Raw genomic sequence first — 12,466 nt, forward strand, 5'->3', positions numbered from 1 at the left:
AATTAATGGCTTAATGATAGAATTGAGATTTAAGTAGTGACATTCCCTAATTTTCAGCTCATTCGTCATATATTGAGAAAACGAATTTAAATTTCAACGTACTATAAAAAATAATAAAAAAAAATTAATTTATAATTTAGAACAAATCGATGATATGAGTTATAGAATGACTTTAACAAAAAACAAAATCGTACGGATCCCTTCATGCGCGATCCAACACGCACTTGACCAGATTTTTTAGACATCAGCTTTGAAAGGCATTTAGTTTCACAAAGTACATTTGGTGAAAGGTCGAGGCCGAAGTTAGTAAGGATGAAATATAAAGATCCCTTTCAGATGGAGATGTATCTGGATTTGTGGGAAGATATATGGTAATACTTGCTCATGTATTTTATGCGGGTTATAATGGACAAATAGTTATTTCCCGACCGGGAATAATATAAATAAATTTAAGCTAGTCTGTCGCCTAAAACAAGAATCGCAAGTTCATAAGCCTATCCCTTAGTCGCCTTTTACGACATCCATGGGAAAGAGATGAAGTGGTCCGTATTCTTTCTTTTCTAATGGCGCCGGGAACCACACGGCATGTGTTGTGGCACATTTTGTCTAATCCAAGGTTTTTAGTTCACATTTTTAGTTGTATTCTAATTTGATTTATCAAATTCAATAATTATTTGTGGTTATTTATTTCCCGACCAGGAATAATGTAAGTAAATTTGAGGTCTTTGGGTGAGTTAATGTCTCCAGTGCCCGTGGCATGGCAAAAGCTATCGCCGTTTCGCTTTTTATTACAACGTGAAACGAGACAGCGATAGTTTTTCGCGCGAAATAAACGGAATCTCGGATGCCATGCTACGAAGACACATGTAATTTTATAGTTAGATAGCTTGGCAAATCAGTATATTTTTAACCTAGTACCTATTCCGTGTGCCGTGTGGTTCCCGGCACCAATACAAAAAAGAATAGGACCACTCCATCTCTTTCCCATGGATGTCGTAAAAGGCGACTAAGGGATAGGCTTATAAACTTGGGATTCTTCATTTAGGCGATGGGCTAGCAACCTGTCACTATTTGAATCTCAATTTTATCTTGAAGCCAAATAGCTGAACGTGGCCTATCAGTCTTTTCAAGACTGTTGGCTCTGCCTACCTTGCAAGGGATATAGACGTGATTGTGTGTGTGTGTGTGTGCCAAAGCAAAAAATCCGGAAACTAAACTATATCTCAAATTTATCTTGTAGAATAACTGAAACCATCCCTCAGGGTTTCCGCCCATGATATAACTGGAAAAAATAAGGGAAATCCCGGCCCTTTTTCCTTACATACGTTATGTAACATTACTCTAGTTGGTTTAGGCCACAGGGCACTTGAGATTCCACCCCGGGGTGACTAATTTGTATAAAAAAATGTAGGTCAAAATTTACTGCAAATGGAGAGTGTGATAGTAATATTGAAAGTAGAGTAAATGAGGAGATTATGATGAATTAGGTTTTACCCGCAGCTTCGCCCGCGTGAATTCAGCGCCATCTACAAAACAGCGATTTTTACCGGGATAGAAGGTTCCCTATGTCTTTCTTCAGACTCTAAATTCTATTTATCGTGATATTTCAAGAAGATTAATTCAGTAGATATCAGTTTTTTTGTTACCAATCTTCTTAAAATTTTGCCTATACATAAAATTAAGAGTCTGGAGAAGGTCACAGGGTACTATTCATCCTGGTAAAAACTAAAGTTCCTGTGGAATTTGCGAAAAACCTGTTGTCCTTTTGCAAGTGGCGCTGGTGTAGGTTACGCTAAATTACTACGTTTAGGCAAGTCAATTATAAATTAAATGTGACCTAGTGGTTATTAGAGTTACAAAGGGAATAAACTCAAAAGGTTTTACTTAACGCAACTTAATCGTGAAATATTACGATAGAACTGTCGGAATAGGTTTATTATTATCTTTTTGTCAAAAAAAAAAGAACTCGAGCGATAGAAGTAGGTTATATATATATATTTTTTTTTAAAGTAAGTTTAAAATACGTCTGTACCGTCGAATCGGTAAGATGCCCGGCTAAATTGCGTGATGCGCAGAAAGGCACAGGTACTAATCTCACCTCGGCCTTCTACCAATGACTATTTTCAAAGTTATGTACGATCGCGTTCATATCTGCAGTCATAGTTTTAAAATTCTTACGGGTTAAAATAGCGTGCACTGTGGTTCCACTAGGTTACACACACACATGCATATTTAAAAAGAATAAATATTCCTTCAAATGAATACGGTCTTTAATACCAATGATTACTAAGTAAAACAGTTTATTATTCTATGACATATAACATAACAAAACAGAAAGAGACGGTAATCAACGATGGCCGAACTGGGCCCGATAATTGTCGATCGAGATATCGTCGTCTCTCATTATTTGCATAAGATTTGCCTATAGAGGGAAGCCTGCGACTGCCAGACTTATGTCATTTCAATAAAGTTGAAAGTTTGTCTGCACACGACCCTAACATAGGTAGTGGTTCCTTTGAAAGTTATTGGGTAGCAATTTTATTACTTCGTGTGAGCAAGTGAGATCTAAGATATATTAGATAATCTCGCTTGCTCACACTCGTTTGTTCTAGTTACTAGCGGATTCCGAAGTTATTCAAGGAATTTCTGTCTATTAAAAAAAATATATTATTACTGACAATTTTTAATGTTTCAAGGTGCCATTTGAACTAAGTAACTGACTGACTAACTAACTAACTGATATCTAAGAATTACGATACCCGTGTCTTCAAACACGGAAATCAGCAAGAAATATTAAACAAGAGGGAGCAAAATAAAACACTCAATAATTAAAATTAGTAAATTTTATTGAAACAGTTTACCTATAGTTTTGTTTACATATTGATGATTATATAAAGGTATACATACAGCATATTACACTAATTTACCTATCTCCTGTTATTAAGGTTACAGCTTAATTATTCGTTTTCATAAAGAAAAGATATTGAAGCTGTCCTTAAAATACTATCTAAGTAGTAGTTTTAATATAAACTGGCAGAACCTTTCACGCACTATATGGACTCGATACACAGGGTAGTTGTCTTGCACAAATGATATTGCATATCATCAATCGGATAAATACACCGCACAGTTGGTAACATGGTTTCTTGCAGCACTTGCACATAATGAGCAGCTGTAGCGCGTCCTGCTATCTACACCTGTTCCCCAGGTCCAGCAGCACTCATCCAGCCTTATAGACATATTTACAGATATGCGTCCAGACTCCATATTTGGCATAATATCTTTTTCTTCATACCGAGTTGCATTTCTTCGCCATAAATGAAGCCTACCGTGTTGCGATGACGTAAACGAACTTTTTGTCCGTAAATATCGCCGTGTTCCAGTCAAAATCCAAATACTGCCGAGCAAATTCTAAATGTTTTTGCTTATTTATTTCGGATAAATACGGCTTTCTTGCTGGCTGTCTGTGGAATAGTCCCTCACGGTGCAAACTCGACGAACAGTAACCACTGATGTGTCGAACTGTTCCGCAAATGTTCTGGTCGGTATGAAGCCATTATTTTCGTACTGTTCCACCATGGATCTCCGCTGTGTGGCGTGTCGCTGTGTTGATTAGCGGACGACGGTCGCTGCGCGGTCGACTTTTTACACTACCCTCTTCTTGATGGCGCGTTACCCAACGCTTAACCGCTTGTTGTTTATTGTGTTATTTGTGTGAATGTGTGAGTGACAGCGGTGACTGCAAGCTATAAAGTTTTGCGAACTATGAGTGCAATTATGAACGCGACCGTACATTAGTTTGAATACTAACCGACGCTCATACGGTGAGGGAAAACATCGTGAGGAAACCTGCACATTCAGGCAACTGGATGTGTAATCATGGATCCAAAACGGGTTAGGTTCCCCTGCAAAGGTGGCGGAGGTCAGATGTGGTGGTCAGAGGTGTAAAAATCAGAGTCACCCAATCCAGGATCCATGGTCAAAGGCATACCCCGGGCTCCACTCTAGAGAGCTGAGGAACCACGAGTAAACCCAGGAGGTAGATAAGTATTTTCAAAAGCTACATCGGTAGTGATTACGGTCGCATCTTTGTCCCTTGCGGGGTAGACAGAGCCAAAAGTCTTAAAAAGACTGAATGTCCACGTTCAGCTGTATGGCTTTATGATAGAATTATGTGATTCAAATAACGACAATCCCAATCCAAATTTATAAGCTTATTCTTTAATCGCCTATACGATATCCATGGGAAAGATATTGAGTGGTTCTATAGTAAAGTACCTGAACCACACGGCACAAGGTGTTTAATATGTCCCTTAATTTTACTTCCACGGTAGCCGAATAACCCTTTCAAATTTTAGATTTACGCTGTGAAGGAAGTTATTTTATGTAAATGACAAATCTACATAATACATAAAGCCTGACTTATTGAGTGGTTTGCAAATTTTCAGTAAGTAAGTATATCTTTTAGATATACGAACTAGCTGTTAACCGCAGCTTCGCCCGCGTGACCTTAGCGCCATCTACAAAAACCGACGGATTTAACGCCATCTAAATAAAAAAAGTGGTTCCCGGCACCAATACAAAAAAGAATAGAACCACTCTATCTCTTTCCCATGGATGTCGTAAAATGCGACTAAGGGATAGGCTTACAAACTTGGGATTCTTTTTTTGGCGATGGGCTAGCAACCTGTCACTATATGAATCTCAATTCTATCATAAAGCCAAACAGCTGAACGTGGCCTATCACTCTTCAGGACTGTTGGCCCTGTCTACCCCGCATGGGATAAAGACGTGACTATGTAAGTACAAACAACAAATGCAGTACATAAATACGTATGTATGTAAGTACATAAAAAAACCATATAAAAGCGAAAACTACTCACTAATTCACTGACTGACTGAAAATCTGATGACGTCCGCGGGGAAGACAAATTACGCAGATTGAGTTATCATCGAAGTAAGTCAGAGATCGAGATACTAACTCAACGATACTATATTTTATAACAAATACTTACATAGATAAACATCCAAGACCCAGGCCAATCAGAAAAAGTTCTTTTCTCATCATGCCTTGGCCGGGATTCGAACCCAGGACCTGCGGTGTCACAGACAAGCGTACTACCGCCACAGAGGCCGTTCAAATACATTTGCATTATCTAAGTACGTAAATCTATATCTCTACTCACTACCCTCCGAAATCCACAATTCAACCAAGGTCGCCAAAAGCCGAATAACTTGTTTTGTAGTGTACTCCAGCATAATTCTGTTGTGGAAACTATCCTTAGTCCACAAAGAATGAGAACATACAAAGGCGGGTTCAGCGTTGTTAGGCTTTATAAAGTTTGGGTCGTTAACTGGAGCCGTCTTCAGCCTAGGACCGTTTACACCTTGACGAGTGTGCTACGATTCCGGGAATACCTTTTCCGGTATAAGAATATTTTTTTTTAATAAAAAGTGTTTTTTTTTTATACATTATAGGCACGTCTATATCCCTTTCGGGGTAGACAGAGGTATGGGTCTTAAAAAAAACTGGAATACCACATTCAGCTATACGGCTTATTGATGAAATTGTGATAGAAATTTAAAAAAAAAATTGAAAGAAAGAATAGGAACACTCCATCTATTTCCCATGGATGTTGTAAAAGGCGACTAAGGGATGGGCTTATAAACTTGGGATTCTTCTTTTAGGCGACGGGTTAGCAATCTGTCACTATTTGAATCTCAATTCTATTATTATACCAAGCAGCTGAACGTGGCCTTTCAGTTTTTTCTAGATTGTTGGGTCTGTCTACCCCGCAAGAGTTATCGACGTGACTATAATATGTATGTGTATATGTATTTAATCTTTACACTTTTGACATAATTTCACTTCACTGAATTTGTTTTTCTTAAAAACGAGACACTTTGTCGTTGCTGTGTAAACGAGCTTTTTGAAGTCTAAATAAAAGCGGTCAAGAGTTGCTTGACCAAGCTTTCGAATTACGAGTGACCATCAGCGGTCACTCGACCACTTTAGATTTTCTTTGACAGTTTAAATTAAGAATTCTTCGCATTCTTTATGTTTTTTTTTTCTTCAAATGTAACATTAAAAAAGGTTTACTTTTAAATAAGGTTATATTTCAAACATTTTCCTTGTGTGAAAGCACACTTGAATTTTTCTTTTCCTTATACTTAATTTTATGTTGTTTTTGTTTTCATATTATTATACATAACAATCATAAATTATTTATTAAAGTATAGATAATTCAAATTTAAAGTCAAATTTAGGTTAGACCACTCCATCTCTTTCCCATGGATGTCGTAAAAGGCGACTAAGGGATAGGCTTAAATGGCTGAACGTGGCCATTCAGCCTTTTCAAGTCTGTTGGCTCTGTCAACCCCCGTAAGGGATATAAACGTGACCATATGTATGTATGTATGTACTAAAATTAATTATAAAAAGGGCTCCACATCATAAATGACTTCTTTGATGTGGTTTCTTCACCACGACCAATGATTATTTCTTGATCCATCTGCTATAATCATTATAATCAATCAATCAATCACCATCTTCCCAATGTGTAGTAATTGTTTTCAATTTATTTTATCGCAAAATGGCTGACGGCTCTTTTTATGTGCCGGCCGAAATGGCTCCCTGAACACTAATGCTAAAACTTAGTTATTTTTGTCACGTTATTTGAAAAGTACGTCTCGTAAATTGAATATTAGTATTTTAAAAATATCTGAAAATGAAAGGCTCGCAAATCTGTTCAAACTAACAAAATAACATAAAAATTATCCGACTTCAAAAGTCAAATCTTTTTAAATTAAGTATTTTTTTTTGCTCATTCCAGTTTTTATGTTGAGACTATCAGATTTAAATTCTAACTAGCTTTAGAAATAACAGTTAAAACGATAACTCTCTCTCTCTCTCTCTTCCGTCTTTGGGTGTTCCCAGTTGCACCCTCCACCATCGTATTTCGGACCCCGGGGTCCGCTTTACTACATCTATCTTCTCAAATTGTCCAGTCTGCGGTGGTTTCAGTTTTGCAGTCCATTAGAACAGAATAGAATAGAAAAGAATAGATTTATTTTCAAAATTGGATACAAGGTAACATTTATTGACGTAACATAACTTAAATCTAATTATAACTACTACCGCTTCCAAAGCGCATGTGTAGAAGAAGCGGCGGTACAAACTACACTGCAGAATTTTCATCAGACGTAAATACAACTATAGATTTCTTAAATCTAACTAAATCATGGACGAATGCACATTAATATAATCCTCCGTGCTGTAATAGGCTTTCCAGCAAAGCTCATCTTTAATGTACTTTTTGAATTTTCTATCATTCATTTCAAGAACACTTTTTGGTAATTTATTAAAAAATCATTAGAACGCATATCAACTTTAACTTCATTATAAACAATAATTTTGCATAAAAGTAATGCCTTAATTTCTCCAAGTCTTCATCATCAGATCTTTGTCATGATCATAATAGACATCATGACCTGACCGGGTATTAAACCTGGGACCTGCGATTGGCAAAAATACAACCACTGCGCCAACCAATCCAACTACAATCAAAATAATTGATATTTTTTTTCTATTTAATAGTTGATTCAAATCTAATGAATACCGTGCGGTTCCCGGCACCAATACAAAACATAATAGGACTACTTCATCTCTTTCCCATGGATGCCGTAAAAGGCGACTAAGGGATGGGCTTACAAACTTGGGATTCTTTTTTAGGCGATGGGTTAGCAACCTGCCACTATTTGAATCTCAATTCTATCATTAAGCCGAACGTGGCCATTCAGTCTTTTCAAGGCTGTTGGCTCTGTCTACCCCGTAGGGATATAGACGTGACCATATGTATGCATTTATGTTCAAATCTGAGGGCACGGAAGTGTCCCGCCAAGAGGAACTAAGCAAAGAGCAAAGGCACTACCTACCTTTTCTCGAAAGGTTTCGTCGTTTTTATTTCATCAATGTTGTGACCATAATCCTGCAAGTTGACGCTAAGCAGAGACAGTACATTTTGTAAATTAAACTAGTTTTAGTTTGTAATCATAATGATTAAATTTTCTGATTAATTATATTTACCTCTTTATAATATTAGTATATCAGAAACTAAAGGCCGCCCGCGACTTCCTCCGCATAGAAACCCTATAAACTCCGGGATTAAAAGTAGCCTATATGTTATTCTAGGTCTTCAGCTACTTACATACCAAATTTTATCGTAATCAGTTCAGTAGTATTTCCGTGAAAGAGTAACAAACATCCATACTGACATACAAACTTTCGCATTTATAATATCAGTAGGATACATTTATCAACAAAAATATAAAACAATTGAACAATACTTTTATAAAAACAAAGAGCCATACGACTTAAATTATAAAGATAAAATACAAAATTTGCATCCATTCCTTTCACAATATACCAAGCATTCATCTGAAGCACAATACAATTAATTTATTGAATTACTCGAGTGAGAAAAAATGCGAATTCTGAACAATGTTCATCAAATTAATTATAATATCTCTTAACAATTCATATTTCAGAAGATTAGTATTGTTTGTCAGTCAATTTGAGCAACGCGTTTTAAATAATCTAATTTACACGTGAAATGTACATGAATGAAAATTAATTTCTTTTAGTAGAATTATTCGGTAAATAAGTAGATAAATATATACGGAACAAATTACACAGATTGACTTAGCCTCGAATTAAGTTCGAAACTTGTGTTACGAGATACTAACTCAACGATAGCATATTTTATAATAAATAATTAAATAGATAAACATCCAAGACCCAGCCGGGATTCGAACCCAGGACCTCCGGTGTCACAGACTAGCGTACTAACGCTGCGCCACAGAGACCGTAAAATAATTATTTATATACTTTGTTTTAATTATAAAGGAACTTATAATTGATAAAAAAATTCATTAACTTCTCTTCATGCAGCGAACGGCAGACAGACGTGATGAAATGAAACTCCGATCTAAATCTTTGGGAACCCTTACTTTTTATGCTTAAAGCTATTCTCTAGCTCTGTAATGTGGTAGTTTTCAGCTTTTCAATACAAAACATACATACATAAACCACGCCTCTTTCCCGAAGGGGTAGGCAGAGACTACATCTTTCCACTTGCCACGTTCCCTGCACACTTCTTTCGCTTCATTCACATTCGTAACTCTGTTCATGCAAGCTCGTCGATTTCGGGTACCTACTCTTGACCAAACCTTTTGCTAGAACATTTGCTTTTCAATACAAAAAAAACCTTTTTCAAATATTTCAAACAGGAACAAAATCTGTCCACATCTTAACGAGATTTGCAAAAAGGTACATATAAACAGACAAAATAGGGGGACTTTATAATTTGTAGTGATATAGATCCATATATACATACATACCATCACGCTTGTTTCCCATTGGGGTAGGCAGAGACTATTGATTTCCATTTGCTACGATCCTTACAGACCTCTCCCGCTTCCTCCACACTCATTACTCCTTTCATGCATATTCGACGATTACGGGTACACCTAACATATCCCTTTTTCAAGACATTCGAAATTTGGTCTTTGAAAGTTCGACAAGGCCGGCCCTGTCCCAATTTTACAGTTATAAATGCCTTATAAATTCCATATATATTATCTTATATAGATCCATCATCTACAGATTTTTTTTTGAAAAGTGCGTTTCTAAATAAATAAGAATTGTGTCTGTTAATTAGGGGGTCAGGAACCCACAAAGGGGTTAATTTTTTTCCAGAATTCTTTCCAAGATTTAACCGGAACTAGAACGAAACAGAATAAACCCAGAAATCCTAATACACCGATCACACCCAGCCAATTTTCTTCTAGCAAAATATCTGTTAATTTCGCGCTCAGCCGAACGCAAGAGATTAATTAGCAAGAAATGTTTTAAACCTCTGCGTTTGCGATGCCATCGCACGGAAAATTGATAAAACGCAGAAAATGGCGTTTATTTGTTCCCACTTTTACACTCCATTCGCTGTGTTTTTTTATTTTTTATGTTTCTCTTTTGTGGTTTGGCTTTTGTTATTTTTCATAGTTACTTTGTTAATTGGGATTGGGGTTCTTATTTTAGGCGATGAGCTAGCAACCTGTCACTATTTGAATCTCAATTCTATCAGTCTTTTCAAGACTGTTGTCTATGTCTACCGCGTAAGAGATATAGAAGATTATATGTATATATATGTACGTATGTATGTATGTAATTTGAATATATCTTGTCTCAGGTACCGCACAGCGATGTCGGTGGAGGGGCAGCGATGTTTGTGCATCGTGGTGCTTCTAACACACACCGCCATCGGATCCGGTGAAGGTAAGCGTAGATTAAAGAATAAATATATACGGGACAAATTACACTGGTTGAGTTAGCCTCGAAGTAAGTTCGAGACTTGTGTCACGAGATACTAACTCAACGATATTATATTTTATAATAAATACTTAAAAAGATAAGCATCCAAGACATCATGCCCTGGCTGGGATTCGAATCCGTAACCTACTATTATGTTTAAGCATTTGTTTGAAGTTGAAGTTTGATTAAATGGCTTCATAGACCGTTCGAAAATAAAAATAAAAAATTAATATGGAGTTTACCGCGTGATTCCCGACTTCAATAGAAAATAATAGGACCTCTTCATCTCTTTCCCATGGATATCGTAAAAGGCGACTAAGGGGTAGGCTTATTAACTTGAGATTTATCTTGTTGGCGATGGGCTAGCAACCTGTCACTATTTGGTTCTCAATTTCATCATAAAGCCAAACAGCTGAACGTGGCCCTTGAGTCTTTTCAAGAATATTGGCTTTGTCTACTTCTCGTTATTCCAATTAATAATAAACATGTGAAAGTACGTATGTTTGTTACCTCTTAACGCGTTGGCTACGGAACCTTTGAAATTTTGAATAATTAGGAAACTGCACAAGGACTTAGGGTATGTTTCATCCCGGATAAAACTAAAGTTTCCGTGGGATTTGCGATAAACCTGTATTCTTTTTTAGGTAGCGCTAAATTCGCCCTGGCGCAGTTTAGATTTTAAGATGATAGTAAGTCTGTAATATAGATTAGAAAACTATAATAGTACATACATACATAAATACATACGCCTCTTCCTAAGGGGTAGACAGAGACCACGTCCTTCCACTTGCCACGATCCCTGCACACTTCTTTCGCTTCATCCACATTCATAACTCTCGTCATGCAAGCTTGTCGGTAACAATAATAGTTAAATTATTTAAACATCTATACTAATATTATAAAAATGAAGAGTTTGTTTGTTTGTTTGAATGCGCTAATCTTAAAAATTGAAAAAATATATATAAACTCCAGTAACATTTTTCGACACAGTAAAGCTTCACATGAAAAGCAAAAATGACACAAAAGAAAAACCGCCGTAAACATACTTTAAGGTTTTATATTTTGATCTGTCATCCAATGTGGCATTATGAGAGGCTTCCCTTTGAAATTCTGAAGCTTGACTTTTAAATTGCACGGGCTTAAACTGAGGATTTGTCAAGTCTTTGTGAGTAAATCTTGCTTGCCGAGTGGCAGATCAAACAATACTTATACTATACTAGCTGTGCCCGCGACTTCGTACGCGTGGAATAGTTATTTTGGGCATTATTGAAGCCCGCAAGGATGAATGATTCACCTCGTTTTTTTCACAATTTCCATTATTTCTTCGCTCCTAATAGTTGCAGCGTGATGTTATATAGCCTAAACCCTTCCTCAATAAATGGTCTATTCAACACAAAAAGAATTTATCAATTCGAACCAGTAGTTTCTGAGATTAGCGCGTTCAAACAAACAAACAAACTCTTCAGCTTTATAATATTAGTATAGATTATGTCTTTATCTCACGCAGAAACCCTCACCTATAGTGTGACAGTCGCCCGCCATTACGTCTTAGATGCGTCATAGATTATCTCATTATTTGTAACTCATGCGTACAATGCCGCCATTATGATGCTTCACTTTTTATTCAAGCCACAGTCCGTCTGCCTTTTTTACTACGTATATGCTTTAGACTGTAGTGATCATCATGATCATTAATGGCAAATCAAAAATACAACTGAACGGAATCAAGTTTGCAAGGAAAAATTAAAATGTAATGTTTCAAAACATTAGATGACAGTATAAAGTATGTTTACATATAAAACCTTAAAGTATGTTTACATATAAAACCTTAAAATATGTTTACATATAAAACCTTAAAAAATGTTTACATATAAAACCTTAAAGTATGTTTTAAAGTATGTAAACGGCGGTTTTGCTTTTGTGTAATTCATGCTAAGCTTATTTCCATTTTAACTGTGTTGAAAAGAAAATTACAAGAGCTTGTGAAGGATTTTTTTATGTACTATCTGTCTTCATAAATATAATAACGTCTTTATCCTTTACGGGGTAGGCATTTATGATGGAACTGAAATTCTAATAGTCACAGGTTGCCAACTC

General features: G+C 36.3%; 1 protein-coding gene across 1 annotated transcript in view; it reads left to right on the top strand.

The window, feature by feature from the left end:
- Nucleotides 1-10,260: 10,260 nt before the first annotated feature.
- The window catches only part of LOC106131928 (uncharacterized), a 33,567-nt gene continuing 31,361 nt past the window's right edge, over nucleotides 10,261-12,466 (top strand). The window contains exon 1 of the mRNA XM_013331209.2: nucleotides 10,261-10,333. Coding sequence (XP_013186663.1) covers nucleotides 10,261-10,333 — 73 coding nt within the window. The remainder of the gene's footprint in view (nucleotides 10,334-12,466) is intronic.

This window comes from Amyelois transitella, chromosome 26 (assembly GCF_032362555.1).
Source record: "Amyelois transitella isolate CPQ chromosome 26, ilAmyTran1.1, whole genome shotgun sequence".
NCBI lineage: Eukaryota > Metazoa > Arthropoda > Insecta > Lepidoptera > Pyralidae > Amyelois > Amyelois transitella.